Source organism: Gorilla gorilla, chromosome 4, assembly GCF_029281585.2.
Source record: "Gorilla gorilla gorilla isolate KB3781 chromosome 4, NHGRI_mGorGor1-v2.1_pri, whole genome shotgun sequence".
Lineage (NCBI taxonomy): Eukaryota > Metazoa > Chordata > Mammalia > Primates > Hominidae > Gorilla > Gorilla gorilla.
The window spans coordinates 62,542,258-62,567,826 of NC_073228.2; the positions used below are offsets into that span (position 1 = coordinate 62,542,258).

General features: G+C 44.0%; 1 protein-coding gene and 1 pseudogene across 6 annotated transcripts in view; both read right to left on the bottom strand.

Moving 5' to 3' along the window:
• Positions 1–1,889: 1,889 nt before the first annotated feature.
• LOC101130239 (polyunsaturated fatty acid lipoxygenase ALOX12-like) lies at positions 1,890–18,209 on the bottom strand (annotated as a pseudogene).
• Positions 17,461–25,569, bottom strand: part of GOSR1 (golgi SNAP receptor complex member 1) — a 50,907-nt gene continuing 42,798 nt past the window's right edge. For all 6 annotated transcript variants that reach the window (XM_019028356.3, XM_004041984.4, XM_019028357.3 and 3 more), the window contains exons 8-9: positions 25,360–25,442; positions 17,461–23,126 (exon numbers count right to left, since the gene is read on the bottom strand). In XM_019028356.3, the coding sequence (XP_018883901.3) occupies positions 23,002–23,126; positions 25,360–25,442 (208 nt within the window). In that variant the 3' untranslated portion in view covers positions 17,461–23,001. The remainder of the gene's footprint in view (positions 23,127–25,359; positions 25,443–25,569) is intronic.

Below are 25,569 nucleotides of genomic sequence, written 5' to 3' on the forward strand. Positions count from 1 at the left end.
TAGACTTTTCTTCTGAAGCTTCCTCACCTCTCTCCATCTTCGTAGAATTGAATAGAGGTAGGGTCTTGCTCTGGATTAGGCTTTGGCTTAAGGAAGTGTTGTGGATTGGTTAATCTTCTATCTAGAACACTCAAACGTCCACTCAAACATCCTCCATTATTAGCAATAAGGTTGTTTCACTTTCTTGTCATTTATGGGTTCACTAGGGTAGCATTTGTAATTTCCTTCAAGAGCTTTTCCTTTACATTCACAACTTAGCGACCTGGTACAAGGGGCCCAACTTTTGGCCTATCTCGGCTATAGACATGCCTTCCTCACTATCCTTAGTCATTTCTAGCTTTTGATTTAAAGTGAGATATGTGCACCTCTTCCTTTCACTTGAACACTGAGTGGCCACTGCAAGGTTATTAAGTGACCAGATTTCAATATTGTTGTGTCTCAGGGAAGAGAGAGGGCCAAGGAAAATAGGAGAGATGGGGGAATGGCTGGTTGGAGGAGCAATCAGACACACAACATTTATCAATGAAGTTTGCCATCTTAGATGGGCACAGTTCATGGAGCTCCAAAGCAGTGACAACTGTAACATCAAAGGTCATCAATCACAGATCACCATAACAGATAGAACTACAACGAAAATGTCTGAAACATTGTAAAAATATCCAAAATGTGACTCAGAGGCACGGAGCACATGCTGTTGGAAAAATGGCATTGATGAACTTCCTCAAGGCAGGGTTGCCACACTATCAGTTTGCAAACTGTGTTTTTAATATCTGGAAAGCACAAGAGATCACAGCACAATAAAACAAGGCATGCCAGGAATTGTTAAACTGCACTGTTAGGGACCAATGACAAGAAAAAATGGTCTTATGTGTTCAGTACAGATGCAACCATTATTTTAAAAAATCTTTTCCATCCATTATAGGTTGAATCCAGGGATGTGGAGGCCCAACTGTACATGATTTCAGCAAATGCATTTGAGTCTCTAGTGACAGAATTCTGTATTTTGTTCTTCACTATTATTTTAATGAACTCATTTTAGCAGAGTTCCTGATATTGCCTCTCTACAAGTCTATAACCCTTCATAGGCCAATCTTACCCAGGAACCCAGGTGCAATACAGGCAAACAAACAAACAAACAAAAAACAAATGGAATCACAATACATAAAAGGACCCACTTGGATATATCTCAAAAATGCAAACTTGGCTGAAGTTGACATTTTTGTAATGCAAAAATTTTGTATTAAAATTTCTATACATACAATGTGATTCCAATCAAAATCACATCATCAGTTATTTCTGAAACTTAACAAAATAATTGTAATATTTATATGTTTAAGAAAAGCCAGAGCACCTGGAAAGAACAAATTGGATGAGTATGTCTTATCAAATAGTAGGCTGTGTTAGGTATAAAGCCATAGTACTTACATCACTGTGATGCAGGGAAGGAAAAACTGATGAATGTAGCAGAACGGACAGTTCCAGTAGTAACATTTGTATACAGGAATTTGATTAATGTCAGCATTGCAGATTAGTGGGAAAGAATTAGTTTTTCTATGAACTGTGCTGGCATAACTGATTATCCAGATAGAAAGAAATGAAATTGCACCTCTATAGCGTGCCATATAGATAATCACTCCTAAACATTCTATGATGAATGGAGTAGGTAAATTTCCAGTGCCAAGGGAAAGCTACAGGAGTATATGGGTGATTTCTCTAAGGAATGTGATTGCAATGTGCAGATCATTCTCATAGGGTCCCTGAAGGTAAGTACAGTGCCTCAGGCTAATGAGATACTCAGGTAGAAAAATCAGAGGAGGAAAGAAAAACACAGCAACTGAGAGCTAAGAAAAGACAAGATTCAGGAGGAAAATGTTCATAGTAATGATGGCCTAAGGTCTTTGAGGACCAGAATATTTGATCTCAGATAGTGATATGTTCTCTATGTAGCTGGGCTTCAGATAGTCATAGGGAAGGTCTAGTTTCTCATTTCGGGCCACAATTTCCCTTTCCAGGTTGTCCAGATCTGTTTGAAATTGTCTCAGCACAGCTTTGGGCTCAGGGCCTGAGACATATACTTTCTGATGCTCAAGGGGGTACCTGGGGCAGAAAAGAGGATGAATGAGCTCCTAGTTCCAAGACACAGGGACCCGGAATCCATCCCCGCACCCTGATATCTCCTCTGTAGTCTCAGAGGTCCCCTCTCACCACGTCCACCTGCCGCCAGCTCAGAAGCCACATGATGCTTATTTGAACATAGGATTGCCAGACATCAGGGAGTGACCTCATCACTGTGGGCCTTGTCGCATCTTGTTTGGTGGTGGGTGAGGGCATCCTCACTGAGCACAGGCCATTAGGGATCCAGGCATACCAGTCAAGCTAGAAGAGAAACCTGAATTCACCCTGAACCTTGATGTGTGGACACTAGCCCCCGGCTGTCTCTTTCAAGAACCCCCAGTCCAGACACCTGCCCTGACAGATGCAGGCTTTTGTTTATCCACAGCTGGCCCTGGTTGATGGCTGCATGGTTGGGGGTGCATGTGGAGATTCACATGGCGAGGAAACGGCAGAGCTGAGCTCGAGACTGGAAGGAGACAGGGAAACCTAGGAGAAGAATGAGCCAAGTTTACAATCTGCAGCCCCAGAGGGGATATAAAAATAAATCCTCATGTCCTGGGACACCCAAGTCTTAGAATTAATGAGTGTTTATTCATTTATTCAAAAAGTATACAACTGCTATGTACCAGGCACTCTCTAGGCATTGGGAATATGTGGGTATACAAAAGTAACAAAAATCCCCGCCCTCTCAGAATTTAGATTCTAATAGAGAAGAAAGAGCATATATAGAATCATTAAAAATTAAAGTTACGCATAGTATGTTAGGGATAAGAATAGAAATAAAGCAGCAAAAGGAGATATGAACAGTCAGAGATGATCGCTGGTAATTTCGTTAAGAGAGCAAGCCTCAATGACAATCATCTGCAAAGCAGGGAGTGCTGTGGTCGGAGCACAGGCTGTGGCATCAGCTCTGGGTACAGTCCTGGCCCTGCTGCTGCCCAGCTGCATCCCCTTGGACCTGTTGCTCACTCTGTCTGAGCCTCAACATTTGCCTCTGAAAGTGGGGATAATATTAATTACCTTATACATCAAATGATGATATAAAGCCCCTCAGTACCTTATAGCTGTGATTATTATGGTAGATTTTGAAGGATGAGGAAATCTGAGAGGCTGTGTGGTGGTCAAATGTTCCCTGTTAAAAAACAGTTTAAAATGAGGGAATAATAGGAGACAAAAGGAAAATGGGCAAAACGATTTTAAAGGGGTCTGCACAAAAGAAGATGTCCATGTGGCTACTCAGCCTAGGAAAAGGTGCTCAGATCCACTGGTCACTGAGAGAATGTGAGTTCAACTCACAACATGATAATGCAGCATATTCACCACAACAGCTAAAATGAAAACGACAGAAAATGCCAAGTATGGCTGGGCACGGTGGCTTACGCCTTTAATCCTAGCACTTTGGGAGGCCCAGATGGGTGGATCACTTGAGGTCAGGAATTTGAAACCAGCCTGGCCAACACAGTGAAACCCCATCTCTACTAAAAATACAAAACAATTAGCTGGGTGTGGTGGCAGGCGCCTGTAATCCCAGCTACTCAGGAGGCTGAGGCAGGAGAACTGCTTGAACCTGGAAGGTGGAGGTTGCAGTGAGCTGAGATCACGCCACTGCACTCCAGCCTGGGTGACAGGGTGAGTCTCCATCTCAAAAAAGAAAAGAATAGAAAAGAAAACACCAAGTATTTGAGAGGATGTGAAGCAACTGTAACTCATATTCTTCTGGAAAAAGTGGAAATTGCTGGAACTACTTCAGGAAACTTGTCAGTAACTACTAAAAGTGTGTATGCATATAACCTATGATCTACCAATTCCACTTCTAAGTATATACCCAACAGAAATGCACATACAACCATGTTCATAGCTGCACTGACGTTGTTAGCCTCCAACTGGAAACAACCTAAATGTTCAATAGCAGAAAAAAATAAATTGTGCCATACTTATATAATGGGATACTTTACAAAATGAAAATGAAGAACTATCTGCAACAATGTGGGTAAATCTTAAACCTATTGCTTAGAGAATGAAACCAAGCACAGGTGAGTGAGTGTTTTTATTTGCATTTATGTCAAATTAAAAAGTAACCTACACTGTTAGAAATCAGGACAGTGGTTACCTTTGGATCAAAAGACTAGGAGAAAATACAAGGAGCTTCTGGGAAAGCTGGTAGTACTTTGTTGATCGATATGAGTGCTAATCATATAGGTTTGTAACCTTAGGAAAAACATCAAGTTGTACACTTAGGATTTATACAACTTTTCTGTAAGTTTGTTTTGTTTCAGTGAAATCTGTCTCTGACACCCAAAGTAGTTAAGAATACCGAAGCATGCCCTCCTATTCCCAGGAGATTTTAGGCAGTGGTTTTAGGTATCTGGATTATAATGTAGAGAAATAGAGAGGTCCTAGACTCATGTCAATGACAGTAAGGAAACTGGAAATCAACTGTTCCATTCCACTCAATTTACATGTGAGATGGGCATCAGAGAATTTAATGACGTCCATCATGTGGCAGGGCCTGGGCTCTCCTACTCCACATGCGTATTGGGGAGGTAGTTTTTGTAGAGTGGGGCATATGATAACAATCGTCTTATGCCGACTGTACTACCCACACTTCAACAATGTCACGTTCATTATTTATTTGGTCTCAAAATTCTGAATGTGTGTGTGTGGGGCGGGGGGGCATGCAATACATCCATTTTAGAGATAAGGAAACCAGAACTCAGAGATTAAATAGCTTGCTCAAGGTCATTTAGCCAAAAAGAGGACCATCCTAGTCCGTAAAAGAAAAAATTTAAATCTCAGTAAGTGACACTCATTCCTAGTTGAAAATGAACAATGTAGAGAAAGATGAGTCCCGTAGAACCCGCATGAACCAAGCCCCTTCAAGTGATAAGTGAGAAATATTAGCCACTTTGCTCTTTACTATTCAAAACACTGATCCTTGCCATTATAGACTGGAAGGTCTACCTTATTAATCATACGTATATTGTAGTGGCTTATATTGGTTTGTATTTTCTAGATGATAGACACAAAGGAAAGAAATCTGAGTAAAATATAATAAAATTGGGTAGCTATTGTTCATTTAAAGGATCATCACCTAAGTGCTACCATTTGAAGTCCCATGCAATTTTGTGATTCATGTGTCAGGACTGTGCCATTACTGTTACATAGATTTCATTGGAATTGCTGGTTTACCGGATAATTTCTAAGTGTCTTTGATATCATTTACTTCCTTCTTCTACTCCCATCAATGGAAGCTGAGAGACGTACATACGTATTTGTTTTCAAATTTCCTCAAATCTGACATGCATGCTCTGTTAAATGCTCCTTTCAAATGACAGTATTTGTTTGGTAAAATATTACGGTAAAATAAAAATAAAAATAAAATAATTGTTCCATGGTTAAATAAATTTGAATTGAACATAGCGGGGATGAAAAAACCACTTGGCTGGTGCTGGGATAACTGGCTAGCCATATGCAGAAGATTGAAACTAGATCTATTCCTTACACCATACACAAAAATTTACTCAAGACGAATTAAAGACTTAAACGTAAAACCCCGAACTATAACAACGCTGGAAGACAACCTAGGCAATACCATTCTGGACATAGGAATGGGCAGAGATTTCATGATGAAGACACCGAAGCAATTGCAACAAAAGCAAAAATTGACAAACAGGATCTAATTAAACTAAAGAGCCTCTGCACAGCAAAAGAAACTATTAATAGAGTGAAGAGACAACCTACAGAATGGGAGAAAATTTTTGCAAACTATGCATCTGACAAAGATCTAATGTCTAGCGTCTACAAGAAACTTAAATTTATAAGCAAAAAGCAACCCCATTAAAAAGTGGGCAAAGGACACAAACAGACACTTTTCAAAATAAGACAGTACATGCAGCCAACAATCATATGAAAAAAAGCTCAACATTAATGATCATTAGAGAAATGCAAATCGAAACTACAATGAGATACCATCTCACACCAGTCAGAATGGCTACTATTAAAAAGTCAAAAAATAACAGACGGTGGCAAGGTTGTGGAGAAAAAAAGAAAGCTTATACACCATTGGTGGGAGTGTAAATCAGTTCAACCACTGTGGAAGACAGTGCAGCAATTCCTCAAAGACCTAACAAAAGAAATACCATTTGACCCAGCAACCCCATTGCTGGGTATATACCTAAAGGAATATAAATTATTCCATCATAAAGACACATGCATGCCTATGTTCACTGCAGCTCTATTCACAATAGCAAAGACATGGAATCATCCTAAATGCCTATCAGTGGTAGGCTGAATAAAGAGAATGTGGTACAGATACACCATGGACTACTATGCAGCCATAAAAAAGAACAAGATCATGTCCTTTGCAGGAACATGAATGGAGCTGGAGGCCACTATCCTTAGCAAACTAACGCGGGAACAAAAAACCAAATACTTAAAGTGGGAGCTAAATGACAAGAACACATGGACACATAGAGGGGAACAGCAGACACTGGGGCCTATGGGAAAGTGGAGGATGGGAGGAGGGAGAGGATCAGGAAAAATAACTAATGGGTACTAGGCTTAATACCTGGGTGACAAAATCATCTATATAACAAACCCCTGTGACAAAAGTTTACCTACATAACAAACCTGCACAGGTACCCCTGAACTTAAAATAAAAGTTAAATTTAAAGAAAATTAGCACATTGCCTTTTCCTCAGGTGATGACAGAATGGTGAGGTAAAAAGAGTATTGAATATGGCGCAAGAGAAATGGGGAATGAGAGGTTAAAGCTTATGTGTAAATATGTATTGTACAATCTCTAATGTGGCTATTTCATGGGGAGAAGAGAGCCAAGGAGAAACATAACGGTCTTTTGGGGCATGGGTTGCCTAAAAGAAAGAACCTAGAAAACTCGAGAAAGTGGCTGGGCGTGGTGGCACACACCTGTAATCCCAGCACTTTGGGAGGCCAAGGCAGGTGGATCACGAGGTCAGGAGTTCAAGACCAGCCTGGTCAAGGTAAGGCTGAGGCAGAAGAATCGCTTGAACCCAGAAGGTGGAGGTTGCAGTGAGCCAAGATCGCACCACTGCACTCTAGCCTGGGCAACAGAGCAAGACCCCATCCCAAAAATAAATAAAAATAATAAAATTTTAAAAAATCTCCAGGAGGGAGGTGGGGGGCGCCTCTGCCCGGCCGCCCCTTCTGGGAAGTGAGGAGCCCCTCTGCCTGGCCACCACCCCGTCTGGGAGGTGTACCCAGCAGCTCATTGAGAAAGGGCCATGATGACGATGGCGGTTTTGTCGAATAGAAAAGGGGGAAATGTGGGGAAAAGATAGAGAAATCAGATTGTTGCTGTGTCTGTGTAGAAAGAAGTGGACATAGGAGACTCCATTTTGTTCTGTACTAAGAAAAGTTCTTCTGCCTTGGGATGCTGTTGATCTATGACCTTACCCCCAACCCGGTGCTCTCTGAAACATGTGCTGTGTCCACTCAGGGTTAAATGGATTAAGGGCGGTGCAAGATGTGCTTTGTTAAACAGATGCTTGAAGGCAGCATGCTCCTTAAGAGTCATCACCACTCCCTAATCTCAAGTACCCAGGGACACAAACACTGCGGAAGGCCGCAGGGTCCTCTGCCTAGGAAAACCAGAGACCCTTGTTCACTTGTTTATCTGCTGACCTTCCCTCCACTATTGTCCTATGACCCTGCCAAATCCCCTTCTGCGAGAAACACCCAAGAGTGATTAAAAAAAAAAAAATCTGGAGAAAGTTTGGTTCTTGAAGGGCCCAAAGGGTGGGGTGGGATGGGTAAGGTGGTGTAGCCCCAGGTCCTCCAGGGCAAGACTCCCCTTTAAGGCAGGGGGTTACTTTATTGATATGGGCGTCCCCGGGGCCTGGCCAGTGAGTGGTGTTTGTGTTTTCCCACACAGGCAAAGGGTGGGACTCAAGGTGTTGCTCTGAAGGATGAAGGGAGAGAAGCTGAAGGATGACCTGAAACAATCCTGGCTGGCCCATGTGTGCGAGAGAGAGGAAAATGAACCTGGGAAGGGCCCAAGAAAGGCTATGTCTTCTCCATAAATAAAAATGCTGTGGGCGGGGACAAAAGGTAGCAGCTAGATCCTAGGGAAGGGACTGACCCAAGGGTCAGGGCATTGAGTTCAGGTTGGAGCCAAAGCATATACAGTATTGAGATGGCATCTAGAGCTGGCCTTGCACTGCCGCGGGGGTGCAGCAGGTCTGTGCCCTTCACGTGTGCTGGACAGTAGCAGGCAGGAGGGAAAGGGAGGGAAAGCCAAGGTAGGTCACTCTGAGCTTTGGAATGGAAAATCTCCCTGTTTGCATCCTTAGGTAAAAAGCAGACAAACGTGAAGTGAGAACATGAGCCCCAGCAGGGACCGGCAGACCCGCTCACAGCTGTGGCTCTGGCCTGGTTGGGCCCCAGGATATGGCAGCTCAGGGGCATCTGTGACTGGGGTGGGGTGGGGGTAGGGTTGATGGCCAGGGTCTCCGAGGAGGACAGTCCTCAGGTCTCTAGAAGTGTCCTGAGTCTGGGGAGGTGGGAATGGGATGCAGATGCTTTCCTGTGTGGAGGAAGGGAGGTGTGAGGAGAGGCTGGGGTCCTGTCCCCAGAAGGGCAGCACTGGGAAGGGTCCCTGGCAGAGTCTCCCAGGAGCTCCTATCTCTGGGACAGATCTTACCTCGGTCCTGGGCCTGGCACAGCCCCACCTCCATGATCTCCTGATCCCAGGCCTGCAGCTCAGGGTCCACCCTCACCGTGTCATCCCTTTGGTGGAAGAGGTGGACGATCTCCACGCACCTGCCCAGGGGAGAAGGCGCTGAGCCTCGGAGAGCAGGAGGCCCGGCCTCTGACCTCTCCTCCTCTTTCTGTGACATCTGCTCAGTGCTTTCAGTGTATCTGGATAGACCTCACACGACATGCCTTCAGGACATCCTACTGGGTAATAATCTCCCAGGACCTAAAGCATCATGGGTATGGACAGCACGTGGGAGTCCCAGCAGGCCACAGGCAGCCCGGTCATCAGGACAACAGAGGGAGCAGCAGGTCAGCTGAGCCGCTGCCCGATGGAGTAACTGCACATGGCCCTCTCCACCTGTGCTCACTGCCTGGGACAAGAGAGATGACAGGTCTTGAGGGATGGGAGCACAGCTGGAGAATGAGGACATACTATAAAGGGGGTTCAGAGGTGGGGTTTTCATATTTAAAGTCATGGCTATAAAAGGGATAGGGCTCAGGGGCTTAAGCTTCAGGACGTTCACACAGGTTGGCCTGGGAGATCTTGAAGCTGGCAGGACAGAGATTGTTGGATGATTAGGTGGCCTCATGCCCCATTCCCTTCTTACCCTAGCAAATATTCCACCATCTGAGATGTGTTGGGATCAGGTCCAGATGTTGATTTCCATGATGTAGTAGATATGGGGGATCAGGAGCTGGCGAGGAGGAGGTTGGAGGGGTGGTGGGTGGAGACCATGCTTGGCTCGTTCCTGGGAGGGCCCATTACACAGCATGGAGCCTTCTCCTCTCGATGCTTTCCTCCCCGCTGCTTCCTTGACAGGCTGGTCTTCTGCTGCCCTGACACTCACGCTCGCGCTCTCCGACTTCCTTATGCGTCATGCCCCAGAGTCAGACTGACCTGGATTTGAGTCCATGTTCACCTCTAATTTTGATACTTGGCGATGTAATAAACTCTCCCAGTGTCAATCTCCTTATCTGTCAGTGGGAGGTGATAACCAGGTCTCTTATTTCAGGCACTGTGGTTATGTTTATGTCCGTGATGTACAGAGAGCATTTTTAGCACAGTGCCTTGGGTACACAAGTCCTCAAATAGCAGCTGTTATCATTACCTCTATTATTTCCACCTTGAGTACAGCTGCCCTTTAAGAATCAGCCCCTTAACGTTTGATTTTTTATGTATCTCCTCTATCATTCACATCCTTATAGCTTAAACTAGCCTCTGCTTATTTTCAAAGCTGTTCCTCCAATCTCTGATCATCTTACTCTTATTGTTTATATTGAAGTGGTGTTGAGTACGGTGGCTTCAGTCAGAATTCATGGAGCAAAGCCAAGCTATTCTCATCAAATCTTCCCTGGCCCCCAGTTAGATACTATTAGGTTTCCTCTTTCCTGCTTTTCTTTGACTCTTAAAAAAGGGGTCCCTGATTCTCGCATTCATTTTTTTATTCTTAACCTATTTGGGGCCAAACTTGGTGGCTCACACCTATAATCCCAGTACTTTGGGAGGCCAGGGCAGAGGATCACTTGAGGCCAGAAGTTCAAGACCAGCCTAGGCAACACAGCAAGCCTCTGTGCCTAATTAAAGTTAAAAATTAGCCAGGTACACAGGTGTAGTGGTGTATGCCTAGACTAAGCTACTCAGGAGACTGAGGCAGGAGGATCTCTTGAGCCCAGGAAGCTGAAGCTGCAGTGAGCTGTGATTGTGCCGTTGCACTCCAGCCTACGTGACAGAGCAATACCCTGTCTCTAAAAAAACAAAAAAAGAACTATTTTGTTTTCATTTTCAACTGGTTCATATGCAGGATTTATGCCATTGGTATCTATCTAAGGTCTTTAATGCCGGACACACGGGACCGGCCCAAAGAATACTCTTGAGGCAAAGATATCAAAGCAGCTCACGTTGGCTTGAACCTGGAAAACTCCATGGAAAGATGGTGAATGTCATAGAAAACCCAAAGTCCAGATGAAGTGGGTAGATACCCAAGGATAAGCAACTAATAACAACAACATGGAGTGAGTTGGCTGAAGGTAAAAAAAAGAATAAAAAATAATAACAACATACCCAAGGATAAACAACTAACAATAACATATTGCTACATAGTAATAGGAAAGACTCGCCTATCGCTCCTATTTATCCTGAGTCACACTGTCTGTCCTGTCATTTAATGCCTTAACAACCTCACAATGGAAATTCTGTTATCTCCATTCAGAGATGAGGACCCTGAAACACACACCTGTTAAGTACTGAGGACTCAGACTCCAACAGTCTGAGTCCAGAGCCTGCACAGGTCACTTTTATGATATTTGCAGGCTTAGCCCTCCTCTGTGTCTTGACAACAACTCACCTGTTTGCCATGGGAGGAAGTGGTTATGCGAGGGAGATGAGTGAACAGAGGGCTGAACTAGTGAAGGGGGATTCTGAGATGTGAGAGTGGGCTTAACCTATTCAACCTGGGCACCAGGTGGTGAGGCAAAGGCAGCATGAACGCAATCAAATCTAAGATTCCATAAAGTATATTAATGCCTACCTTATCTATGTTCTCTCAGACCCAGAGGGACCACAACTAGTAATAGCCAGATTTGGGGGTGGAGGTGGTGACCAGCAGCAGAAACACAATCCAGCTGTCCTGCCTGCCAGGCGCTCACTTGAATATCTTGCCAACTCTTCGAACTCCATGCATCTAAAACAGAACACCTCATCTTTGTCCCCGCAACTGCCTCCTTCTCCTGACTTTACTGTTTCTGACAACTGCTCTGGTTCATAAGCTTATATCATTTTGCTCCCTTTTTCTATATATAAAATGTCATAAAGATTTTGAAAACATGTTTAAGCAAGCACAAGTTTTACTTTGCTGCTTTCTGCCTAGCAATAGATAGTAGACTCACTGTTTTGTAAAATGTTAGTATTTCTAGGGAAGTACAACATGCCCCCCGTAGGCTCCTAGGTGTTGAGGAAGCTTACATCTCCAACGTTCTCCATTCCATCTTGGACACAGGCATGCTGCAGCTACTCTTCCCCCATCACCACGTATTTGATTTTTCTCTTCCATCCTCCTGTCACTGCCATGCTAATGTCTTTACCTCTCTCCTTAGTCAGGTATGAGAAACCCGCTGGGCTGCTTGCCTTGCCCTTTGGTCTTCTACCTAAAGACTCCCCACTTGTGGTGGAACATTCTCCATAGATACTATAGTGATTACAGCTATTTTTCATCTCAAACTCTGTTTCTAGATTGTGGTAGTCTGTTTTGCATTGCTTTGAGGGATTATCTGAGATGGGAAAATTTACTAAGAAAAGAGGTTTAAGTGGCTCATGGTTCTGCAGACTGTACAGGAAGCATGTTGGCATCTGCTTAGCTTCTAGTGAGGCTTCAGGAAGCTTTTAATCATGGTGGAGGGTGAAGGGGGAGCAGAGCAGGCACGTCACATGGAGAGAGGGAGCAGGAGAGTAAGAGCAAGAGCAAGATCTCTTTTAAACAACCAGATCTCGTGTGAATTCAGAGTGAGAACTCACTCATTATCAGGAGGACAGCATGAAGCCATGACCCAAACACCTTCCACCAGGCCCTGCGTCCAACACTGGGGATTACACTTCAACATGAGAAGTGGAGGGAAAACATCCAAACCATATCACAGATACTGTTTTGTTTTTTTCTCATATGTACTGCCTGTCTTTCATGATAAATGATAAATCTCCCAATGCAGATGCAACACTTTTGCTTAATATATTTGTATTCCTACTCTACTCAAGACCCACTGCTAGAGAATTTCAGAGAACCACCCTACAGTATGTACTGGATAAATGCTAAGTGACTTGACTTAAAGGGATAGATGGGATCTCTTTAGTATTTCTAACAACTGCCTGTGAGTCTGTAATTAGCTTACATTAAATTAATTTAGACATTAAAAGTACAATCACAAGGCTGAAGGCCCTGGCTTAATCATCCATCTCCTCTCGCCTCCATTTACAAATTGCCGTGAAGATTCTCTGCTGTAATATCATATGGATGTTTGTGAAATTTCAAGCAGCTCTGTTTACGTGTTGTCCCAGGTGCCTCAGATTTCTTTAAAACTAGGCAGCTGTTGGGTTGTTGCTTTGGGACATGGAGAGTGGAGGAGCTTGTACCTTGAAGACAGGGCACAAACGTGGCAGGCACATTATGGTGACAATAGCAATGACTTCAGCTACCAGATGAGTGTTCAGCAAACAGTATCGGAGCTTGTGCAGTTGGAATCTGAGTTTCAGATCCAGGATTTAGCCAGGAGCCAGGCGAGCAAAGGATTTGAGGGCAGGAACAGTATTGGGGTGGCAGAGCTGAAGCTGGGAGGGTGAAGCCAGAAGGAGGAAGAATTAAGCATTTATTCACCTCTCCCCATATGGATGATGCTATGCTGAGTGTTCCGGGGGGAACATATGGCTAATGTAAGATTATTGCCTTCCAGGTAGTAGGAAGAATGAAGACCCCTCCACCCTGCCTCTCACTATCTGTGGTGCCCTGTGAATACAATGATAGGTTAAGTGCAGGAGAGAATGGTAGAAGGAAGCCAAGTAAGGCTAACAGTGCTTTGGGAGAAATGTCATGAGGGTCTGAGTCAGGATAGTGGAATGAGAAGGAGAAGCTGGATGTATGAGATAACTGACAATCCCTGTCCACTCACTGTGTGAACAATAGGAGTGAAAAAAAAAATCATTAAAACCAAAAGGAGAAAACATGTTTAAGAAAGAGGGAATGTTCAGTAGATTCAAAGGTCACAAAGAGGTTGAGTAGCCTCAGGATGAGAACCAAGAGATGCCGTTATGACTCTCAGAAGGTAGTTCCAGGTGAGGAAGGACAAGACAGCAAGCAGTCACTGGGTGACTGAACACAAGGACTGGACCTGCTGAGTGGGGGTAGCTTTGGGAGCCAAAAGCAAGGAGGCTGGGTCCTGGGAGCAGAGGTTAAAATGAACAGAGCACAGTGTAGGCAGGGAGGTCCAGGGCCCTCACCTGGATGACCATGGGTAGCAGCTTCCCAGGAGGCTCCATCTTCAGCATGACGAGGGCTGCAGCCTGGTACTGCTTCCCTCTTTGGATCACATTGGCTGGAATTCCATCCAGTGGGATGAAGTCAGCCTGAAACAGGGACCTGTTCTGTGGAAAGGAAGAGTGCATGGATGGTTAGAGTTCAAAGACTACACCTGGAGGGACAGGGCAAAGGGCAAGTCACTTACATTCAACCTAGCTTCTTGCCATCATCCTCCATCAGTACCAGTGTCCTAGTGGCAGAGCTGAAGGAAGCATCCAGAGCATCAGGTCCAAGTCCTCTCATTTCACGGTGAGGAAAGAGGCCCAGTGAGGGAAGTCTTCTCCAGGGACATGCAGCTTTTTTGTGATGAAGGTAGTTTTAGGACCAGTCCTGTCCAATCCATGCATACTAAGCTCTCTTCTTGCCCAAGTGTCCAGGCCTCTTTCTCCTTTACATCCCATTGTCTGCTACCCAGTATGATTGTAACCAGCCTTGTGTTTTTTTCCTTACATACTTTAATCATCTCTAGATTTCTCCAGCACAGGACCCTGTACAAAGGTGCAGTGGGTTACTGCAGCCTCCTTTCCTCTGACTCCTATTTGGTCTCTTCCCTTCACCACCTCTCCTTGCCACAGTCAAGGAGAGAACATGAAGGGTCGGAGGAGACACCTGGGGTTCTTTCTCCAAGTATTCCTGAAGCTCATCCATCCCAGAGGCCAGCACCAGCCTGGAGGGCAGACAGGTGGAGCAGTACTGAAACATTAACAGGATTGAAATAAGTGGAGGGAAATATCATGATATGAACCGAAAGAGTCAATATTGTAACGATGTTCATTCTCCTCCAATTGATCTATATATTTAATGTAATACCAATCAAAATCCAGCACGTTTTTCTTGGAAGCTGACAAAGTGATTCTGTAATTTATATAAAAATGCAAAAGACCAAGAATAGCCAAGACAACCTTGAGGAAACAGAACAAACGGGCAGGACCTGTACTACCAGATATCAGGACTTATTGTAAAATTACAGTAATTAAGATAGAGTGCTATTTTCTCAAGGGTAGAAAAACAGACCAATGGAAAAGAATGAAACATCCAGAAAAATACTCCCACCTAGACAATTGCTTCACTCATGACAAAGCTGGTGCTCCAGTGCAGTGAAGGAAGGATGACCTTGTCAAATGGTGCTGGATCAATTGCATATCCATATGGAAAAATGAATCTTGACCCCTGCCTCAAATCATACATAGTAATTAGTTGCAGAATATTTATAGTTCTAAATTGAAAAGCAAAATAATACAGCTTTTAGAAAAAAAAAATGGGAGAATATCTTCATGGCATTGGAGGTACGCAAAGATTCCTTAACAGGATACAAAAACACTAACCACAAAGGAAAAAAATTGATAAATTGAATTACATTAAAATTAAGAACTTCATCAAAACCACCATTAAGAAAGGAGAACAAGGCCAGGCATGGTGGCTCATGCCTGTAATCCCAGCACTTTGGAAAGCCGAGGTGGGCGGGACCAGCCTGACCAACATGGTGAAATCCCATCTCTACCAAAAATACAAAAATTAGCCGGGTGTGGTGGCCCGCACCTGTAATTCCAGCTACTTGGGAGGCTGAGGCATGAGAATCGCTTGAACCCAGGAGATGGAGGTTGCAGTGAGCTGAGATCATGCCACTGCACTCCAGCCTGGGTGACAGAGCAAGACTCCATCTCAAAAAAAAAGAAAAAGGAAAAAGAAAGTATGGCTGGGTGCGGTGGCTCACACTTGTAATCCCAACACTTTAGGAGGCCGAGGTGGGTGGAGGAGTTCGAGACCAGCCTGAACAACATGGTGAAACCCCATCTCTACTAAAAATACACAAAAATTAGCTGGGTGTGGTGACACATGCCTGTAACCCCAGCTACTGGGGAGGCTGAAGCAGGAAAATTGCTTGAATCTGGGAGATGGAGGTTGCAGGGAGGCAGAGGTTGCAGTGAGCCGAGATCACACCACTGCACTCCAGCCTGGATGATAGAGTGAGACTCCGTCTCAAAAAAAAAAGGAAAGAAAATAAACGACAAGTCACAGAATGGGAGGGTATATTTGCAACATATTTATTCAACAAAGGAAAAATTAACTGGAAAAAGACAGTCGGATTAATCAATATGCAAACATCTGAAGGGATATTACATAAAGAAAGATATCCTAACAGCTAGCAAGCATGTAAAAATGCCCAGCCTCGTTAGCTATCAGGGAAATGCAAATTCTGACTGGCATCATTAAGTGTTGCTGAAGATGTGAAGGAAATGGAATATTCACACATTACTGGTAGGCATGGGCATTGGCACAATTGCTTTGGAAAACTGTCTGACAACATATCTTAAAACTGAGTATGTGCATCACCTATAATCCAACAATCTTATTCCTAGGTATAAGCAACAGAAAAGTGTACATGTGTGTCCCAAAACCCATGTTTGAGAATGTCCAGAGCAGCACAATTTGTAATCGTTTCAAACTAAAAATAAAAGCTATCGGTCTAGAATGGAATGACTGAATAGAATGTGTGTACTTATAGAGCGTGACACTCTAGAGTAGTGGTTCTCCACCTCTGGCATGCATCAGAACCGCTTGGAGGCCGGTTAAACTGATTGCTGGGTTCCACCTGTCTATCTACACAGAACCGACCTTACATTTCCCCACTCAGCTGCCTTTATCAAAATTAAGGATGTCTGCTGATCACCTCTTGAATGTTCTCTCCTCTCCCACATCAGCAAGAGGGAACAAAAGAGGCAAAAGAGGCCCGGTTTCTCGCTATTAGGACAAACCCAAGGATATCTCTTATGTCAGGTGAGCCCTGCACCCCTGGCTTTGCTGAGATGCTTGTGAGCATTTCCTCACATAACCCTGAAAATATAATCAGGGCACAATTATGGTAGCCATCCTTATCACCATTTTATAGAGGAGGAATTGATCACTGGCTGGATTAATTGCAAAGCTCTAAAATTAGACAGTGGGGTTGGTTGCACAACTAATGTACTAAAGCCCAGCAGTACACGATTTTTTAAAAATTAATTTATTTTTGAGACAGGGTCTCTGTCACCCAGGCTGGAGTACAGTGGCACAATCATTGCTTACTGCAGCCTTGACCTCCTGGGCTCATGATCCTCCCACCTCAGCCTTCTGAGTAGCTGGGACTATAGGTGCACACCATCATGAATGGCTAATTTTAGTTTTTGTAGAGACAAGGTCTTTGCTGTGTTGCCCAGACTGGTCTCAAATCCCTGGTCTCAAGCAATCCTCCTGCCTCGGCCTCTCGAACTGCTGGGATTACAGGTGTTAGCCACTGCACCCAGCCAATTCTACAATTGTAGATTCCCATTATGCCTCCTGAAGTTTCATGTTAAGAGATTCCCCTTCACTTCTAGGGCTAAAATACTAGTGGACTGTTCATATGATGGTTTCTGAATGACACGTGACAGCTTTTCAGCACCTGTATTATTTCATCGGGGGTTTCAGGACATCATGAGAAACACTTATCAACACCAAAGATACCATAATCTCTATCCCCAAACTACCTTGATGGTTACTGTTTCAATATAAACAATTACAAATGCAATCATTTAGACTTCTAATTTATTATTAAATTACATACCAAAGCTTCTTCTATACAGTCAGAAAATGCACATTTAGATGAGAACAAAAATTAAGTACAAATACAATAAAATTGGCTCCAAGAAGCTATTTTAAAAGCAAAAACTTACAAAGTGCATTTGGAAAACAATAGGTTTTAAAAATCTGTATTGGCATTTTTTCAAGAGGAAACATCTTCCATCACAGGAAAGTCTGGTTGGAATTGATTTCCCTCCTCCCTTAAGAGCTAACAGGGTGGGAATGGATGCAAATACCTTGATATTAAAGTGAGCTCTCAGATACAGAGAAAACGAGAAAGATCCCTCAAGACCATGCATGGCTCAGCTTTAAGCTTCTTATCCGCTAAACTCAAAATTCACTTGTTCCTCCCTCATGTTCTTTTTGCCTACAAAACTTAAAGAGTATGCAGGTTTATAAAGGAATAAACAAGATTAGTTTATTAACACTGTGATGAAAAGTTCTGCATCTTTTTGGAGACCAGGGTAAACAACTCTTAACAGGAGAGTGGAACACAATGATTCTAACTTTCTGAGCAGAATCCATTTGTTCTTTACTTACATTTGCCAGAAAATTCAGTGTAACACTAGACATGGCCAGTTATCCGCAACAACTTAATCTTCCAAGTTAGAAGACTCAATCCATTTCCAAAAATCATACCTGATGATCAAATGAGCTATCAGAAACCAAAAAGCTAGTCCAGTTCTTTAAAGTCATTTTCATCAGGTTGAGATCACTAACACTGAAACAGAAAATTAATAGTGGGAAGGCAAACCCAAGGTGCCTGAATTCCATAGAGGCCAAGAGCCACTGCATCAAAAGGCTCAGTAAGTATCTTTTTCTATTCAGATGTATTCACACCCAGTATGAAAGAGCTAAAGTATTATTTGGTTCCACGTATAAGGATTGCTCTCATAGTATCTCCTCTCATCACCTGTCTCCATTCTTATGTGTTTTCTTTCATGCCTGATCCGAGTACCAGGCAGTATGGAAAAAGACAGCAGAATCATAGAGAAGGAAAGCCCCTTTCTAACATGAGGGAAAGAAAAGGTGAACAAATGCAGATTACAGGGAGTCCTCCAGCACCATTAATAGGAATTGACAAGAATGTAGAGATTGCCACGATAGATAAGCGAAAGCACTTGGATCTGAGTTTGAACTTGAGTGGTGAATTTATTACACATTTTTACTAAAGTCATCAGTACACATTAAAACAAAATGTCAGAAATATGTCTTTTGGAATTTCCTGCCTTTTCGTTGCCATGTTTCTTTTTCTTTTTTTTTTTTTTTGGAAACAGGGTCTCACTCTGTCATCCAGGCTGGCGTGCAGTGGTGCAATCATGGCTCACTGAAGGCTTGAACTCCCGGGCTCAAGTGATCCTCTGGCCTCAGCCTCAGTAGCTGTGAGCTAGGACCACAGGCACTCACCATCATGCCAGGCTAATCTTTTAATTTTTTTTGTAGAGACAGAGTCTTGCTACATTGCCCAGGCTGGTCTCAAACTCCTGGCCTCAAACGATCCGCCTGCCTTGGTCTCCCAAAGTGCTAAGATTATAGGCGTGAGCCACTGCACCCAGCCCTATTGTCATGGTTTTTCATATTTTTTCAGTGAAATGAAAAGTTTTGAGTGGTTACTTAAAAGGACCAAAAAGGAAAGATTCATTATAATAAGACAATAGTTGAGGGGGCATAACTTCCCCTAAGAGGTAACATTTGGATCCAGAAGTAGAAAATTCCTTCTGACCTCCTGGCTGTGACTAGCATTAACAAGTAACTAACTGTTAGCCTCTGAATCTGGTAACTGGTCCGTAAGGAGGACAGCAAAAAAGGAGAGAAAGCCAAGGTGGTTGGTTAAACAAAAAAGTTAAATGACATGGAGCTGAAAGAGCTCAAATCCCTTCATGGGATCCCCACGGAGCCCCTTCCTGTGGACACACACCTCTCTTCCCTTGCTGGAGGTTTCTTTCTGCAAAGAAACCCTAAGAGGAAAAAGCACTGGCCTAGCTGTCTGCATGTGGCCCTGGGTCACCTTAGTATGGGCTGCAGCACGGAGAGGTTAGTCAGACCTATCTGACACCAACATCTACACCAAGCCTTTTAACTTCCTTGGAAGAACTGGTTTATTTTCATAAAGAAAATAACCAACATAATTCCATTACTTCACATAAGCAAAACCCTAATGGAAAGGCCCATCAGCCATCAACAGGGTTTGCTTGGCTGCAGTGAGCTAGACTAGCTTGTGTCCCAGTTCACTCTCACACAATCAGCTTTAATGAATGCACCAAAGAATCAGACCAGTAAAAAAGACTGGTAGTATAATTAAATAAATAACTTTATTTATGATACTTCAGATTTTATAAATGCCAACTACATAGCAAAGTCCCATAAATTTTAACCGAGACACAACCACCAATCAAGGCCCTTTGAAAAATCAAAGATAATAAAGTGTCAAGGGAGAAAAGTTTTGTTCTCCCAACAGAGAATTTAATCAATGAACTTACTTCTCTGATCATTTAAGGTTCACAATGGGAAAACTTTTCTTTTAAGGGTACGCTGAATCAATAAACAGTCAATCAACCCACATTTAGAAAAATAAACCCCATAGTTAAGAAAAATATATCAAATGCCCTTCACACCCATAATGTAACAAAACTTTGACACCAGAATGAAAAACTTCTCAGTCTCTGTACCAAACCAGGTGTTAGTCCACCCATGAGCAAGTTCGCCTGAATAACAGCATCTATACACCATGATGTAGCTGACAACTACAGCTGATATCCTTTTATTGCCTGTGGCTCAGACTGAAGCCAATACTATAAATACCACAGTGAATTCCAATGGTGAAGAGCAGCAGTGTAGATGTTGGAAGTCTACAAACCAGGCTGTAGTTCAGTAACACAAGTCATGAATTTACAGAAACTAAGAAATGGTTAACTCAAAAAGAATTCTGGTGGCTGGCTTAAAATCTGTCACTGTCCAGGGATGGTAACAGAAGACGGGTGCAGAGAGAGACATTCTGCCACATGCACCCTCAACAGTGAAACCATTTTCTGGATGTTTGGAAATGCTTAACAGATTTGGAATGAACAGATTTTCACAGAACTCAGGATTCCTGGTACATCAGGCAGTAGCCCTTAAACTTTTGCCCATACGTTGTGGAGCATTTACAAATGCAATTCTCTGGACAGTGAGCCCTCAATGCCTTTTTATATGTGGCTTCTTGAATAGATCACATTAGAAATTGAGCAGTCCCCTTCCTCAGCTACCAGTGTCAATGCTGGTATGAGGAGGAGCAGTGGGGGCACTGACAGACACTGGCGATTCGTTTATCATAGTGGAACTGAGATTTCACTTCTTTTCAGTAGAAAATATTAATCCAAGAGAAGAATTAAAAAAAAAATGGAAACAATGACTGGTGCCTTAAATATAAGAATGCCATTCTTGATGTTTTTCCAGCAATACAGTTAACCCCAGTGTACTTGTAATGTAAAAGAAAAAGACAGTTTTACAGTGATCTCCATTTCAGACAACCTCAAACATGCTGAAGCTGGTCCATCACCATCTCAAAAGAATCTATGAAAAACAGAATTTTCCCCAAATATCAACAGAGTTGAGGAGACAGAGTAGAAATCTATAGCACAGATCAAGAAAGAACTTGTGATTTCTCATTATGAGTGTAAAATAAGAGGACAAGAATTACTATTTTTTTCGTCTTTTTTTTTTTTTTAAATTGATCATTCTTGGGTGTTTCTCGCAGAGGGGGATTTGGCAGGGTCATAGGACAATAGTGGAGGGAAGGTCAGCAGATAAACAAGTGAACAAAGGTCTCTGGTTTTCCTAGGCAGAGGACCCTGCGGCCTTCCGCAGTGTTTGTGTCCCTGGGTACTTGAGATTAGGGAGTGGTGATGACTCTTAAGGAGCATGCTGCCTTGAAGCATCTGTTTAACAAAGCACATCTTGCACCGCCCTTAATCCATTTAACCCTGAGTGGACACAGCACATGTTTCAGAGAGCACAGGGTTGGGGGTAAGGTCACAGATCAACAGGATCCCAAGGCAGAAGAATTTTTCTTAGTACAGAACAAAATGAAGTCTCCCATGTCTACTTCTTTCTACACAGACACAGCAACCATCCGATTTCTCAATCTTCTCCCCACCTTTCCATTCCACAAAACCGCCATTGTCATCATGGCCCATTCTCAATGAGCTGCTCGGCACACCTCCCAGATGGGGTGGTGGCAGGGCAGAGGGGCTCCTCACTTCCCAGTAGGGGCGGTCGGGCAGAGGCGCCCCTCACCTCCCTCCCAGACGGGGCGGCTGGCCGGGCGGGGGGCTGACCCCCCCACCTCCCTCCCGGACGGGGCGGCTGGCCGGGCGGGGGGCTGACCCCCCCACCTCCCTCCCGGACGGGGCGGCTGGCCTGGTGGGGGGCTGACCCCACCTCCCTCCCGGACGGGGTGGCTGCCGGGCGTAGACGCTCCTCACTTCCCAGATGGGGTGGCTGCCGGGCGGAGGGGTTCCTCACTTCTCAGACGGGGCGGCTGCCGGTCGGAGGGGCTCCTCACTTCTCAGACGGGGCAGCCGGGCAGAGACGCTCACTTCCTAGATGGGATGGCGGCCGGGCAGAGATGCTCCTCACTTTCCAGACTGGGCAGCCAGGCAGAGGGGCTCCTCACATCCCAGACGATGGGCGGCCGGGCAGAGACGCTCCTCACTTCCCAGACGGGGTGGCGGCCGGGCAGAGGCTGCAATCTCGGCACTTTGGGAGGCCAAGGCAGGCGGCTGGGAGGTGGAGGTTGTAGCGAGCCGAGATCACGCCACTGCACTCCAGCCTGGGCACCATTGAGCACTGAGTGAACGAGACTCTGTCTGCAATCCCGGCACCTCAGGAGGCCGAGGCAGTCAGGCGTGGCGGCGCGCGCCTGCAATTGCGGGCACTCGGCAAGCTGAGGCAGGATAATCGGGCAGGGAGGTTGCAGTGAGCCGAGATGAGAGCAGTACAGTCCAGCTTCGGCTCGGCACCAGAGGGAGACTGTGGAAAGAGGGAGACCGTGGGGAGAGGGAGGGGGAGAGGGAGAGGGAGAGGAGAATTATTTTTATTCACAATCCAATCTGGCAGCTAAAAGAAAAAGCAGTCTTTGGATGTAGAAACCTGGTTTTCTGAAGAGCCCAGCTGTAAGACCTGGCTTGTCATTAGGCTTCAACACTATCATGGAAACACAGAAAACTCTGTTTTTGATTGGTTTACCTGCCTCCTAGGGAGACAAAAGCAACTGAAAACTTTTTTTTTTTTTTAATTAAAAACAGAAAAATGTGTTAGAAAACACAGCACAGAGAAACTGTGGCTTCAGCTCAACCTGACCATGTCACAGAGTCCATCACTGTCAGTCTTGCATTCATCCTGCTGATCAGGCTAATTATCAAGACAGTCAACTTCTCCCTCCGACGTTTCCTTATTCCAGACCAGGGCGTGAAAGCGGTGGTTGTCAAGAGTCCCTGAAGATGTCCCATCAATGGAACGCATACAGCAGCAACAGGATGGTACAGATCCCAATAACACCCCCTAGGATGAGCGAGTCCCGCCGCTTCCTCAGGTTGATCCTCTGGATCAGGCTGTTTACAGCAGGAAAACGATCTTTGGGAAATCTTTATTAAGGTCATATTTGGAAGAAGCCTGTCTGGCGAAAAGTCGTAGGAATCACAAAAATAGAGATCAGTGGTGTCTAGAAACAGTGATGAAAGGCATGGGGAAGAAACTCACACCAAGGGAATCTTTAGCAGACGCAATTGCCCAAACCAGGAACGCGCTGCGGCTCAAGGCCCCTAACCAATACACATCTCCCAGTCTTGTGTGTAACACAAATAAGAATAGTAATAGAGAGAGAGAGGGAGTAGAAAAGGACGATGACAGTTCCCAAGCACTGAGGGCTTACTGCCAGGCTTCAGGTCAGGGTGGGAGCCAGCGTGGCCAGGAATGGAGGAACTCTGGCAGGGAGGCACAGGCATAGCCAGCTCCCATCGCCACCACCACCCATTTCCCTCCCTTTCCTCATTTTCCTTCTCTCTCTTTTCCTCTTCTCTCAGGAGACTGGGGAGTTCTGCCTGAGAGTTTGAAGAAATACCTGATCTTTTCCCGCCTTAGATTCAGGCAATTCATGGGAACCAACTCTAGGGTCTATATAATCAGACACTGGTGAATTATTAATATTTTCAAAGTTACTTCGCAGCAGAAGGCAGATACAGGAGGAAAGTGGACTAAACTTTAGCCCTGACTAACCCACACCCATTTTGTTTGATTTTTTTTTTTTTTGAACACATTCTTTTGGAGTAATTGTAAAATTCCCATGTGACTTATTTGTATGAGGCGCTATGCTAGGTTCCAGTATACTACTTTGCCTTAAGGGAACTTAGTGTTGGGCTGGGCAGGGTGGCTCACACCTATAATCCCAGCACTTTGGGAGGCCAAGGCTGAAGGACTGCTTGAGCCTAGGAGTTTGAGACTCGCCTGGGCAACATGGTGAAACCCTGTCTCTACAAAATATACAAAAATTAGCCAGGCATGGTGGCACACGTCTGTAGTCCCAGCTACTCAGAAGGCTGAGGCGGGAGGACTGCATGAACCTGAGAGGTTGGAGGTTGCAGTGAGCTGAGATCGTGCCACTGTACTCCAGCCTGGATGGTAACAGGGTGAGACTCTGTCTTAAAAAAAAAAAAAAGAGAGAGAGAGAACTTATGGGAGAGATGCTTACAGAGCAGTAGAGAAGAGGTCACAAAGAAGAGTGGTGGTAAATTCTAATGAACAATTGAGAAAGGCTTTAGTGTTTTAAATCATCAGCTATCTGACTCACACTTCTATTTCAAAGTTTCAAAAGTTTCACTAAATACAAACTCTTACATTCACTAATCAGCTTTTCTGGCTGGCAATTGAGTTCATAGTTTAGTAAAATGAGATAATGTATATAACAGCACTCTGTAAATTTTATAGCCCTATCTAAAATGTGATTTTGGGCATGTGGTTTTATACTTAGGGTGACAAGGCAAGAACAAAATTCACAGTGGACTGGAGAATAACAGCACACATCAGGAGAGTCTTTTCCTTAGGCAAAGACATATCAAACTAAAAGTGAACTCAAATTATCTAGGACTACAAGATACTCAGCTTTTGAAAATTCTAGGTTCCTCCCCCTTTGGCAGTTGGGGAGGAAAGCTTTTTGCCTAGAAGGCTTGTCTTTTCAGAGGTTCGCTGAATGAAATGACTCAGAGTGCCAGGCTTTTCTGGTTCCCTAGTGGGTTTCTGGGAAGTATTAATAATCCTAATTTAAAACAGAAAACTGAAACATTTTAAAGTAGAGGTTACAACAAACAAGTGGAGAATGTATCCCAGAATTCAGCCTGTGCATAGAGTTACAAACTCCATCAGTAGCTATAGCTCATCTGCACGGGTGGCTGTCTCCTTCCTTCCCCCTTCCAAGCATCTGCCACTGACTTATCTCTAAATGGGAAAAACAACAAAGGCATATAATTTATCATGTTTAGGTTAAGAATAATGTATAGTGTGGAGTTCTAACATGAATTTAAAAGCTTTCCAAAATGTAGAAGAAATTGGTGAATAATTTTTAAATTCACATTTATAATTTTTTTCTTCTACATCTAGTAGTAGTAAGAAACTTCTGAGGTGCAGTCTTTTAGGAACGGTACTAAAGAGCATAAACTTTCACAAAGTAGGAATGCACAGTATATTCATTTTATGCAATTACTGATGGGCTCTACTGCTACTGATGATGGCAACCTGCCCCCTATAAAAGCACACACAGACACTTCTCCCCTCTACCCTCAAAACACAGACTGCGAACATTCAAAAAGGATACTGGCCAAAGTGTTCATTTTGCTGTGAATTGACTTCAACATTCCTCTCTGTGAAGTCATATTTTCTTTTGTTGCCATAGCAATGCTGCAAGGGGAAAAAGAGATGACAAATCACCATTTAAGGTTATCCTGCCTGGAACCATCATGCCTTTAAAAGTGAAAGAAAACTACAGTGAGCAACATCATCTTAGAAAGCACTGTGCCAGAAAATA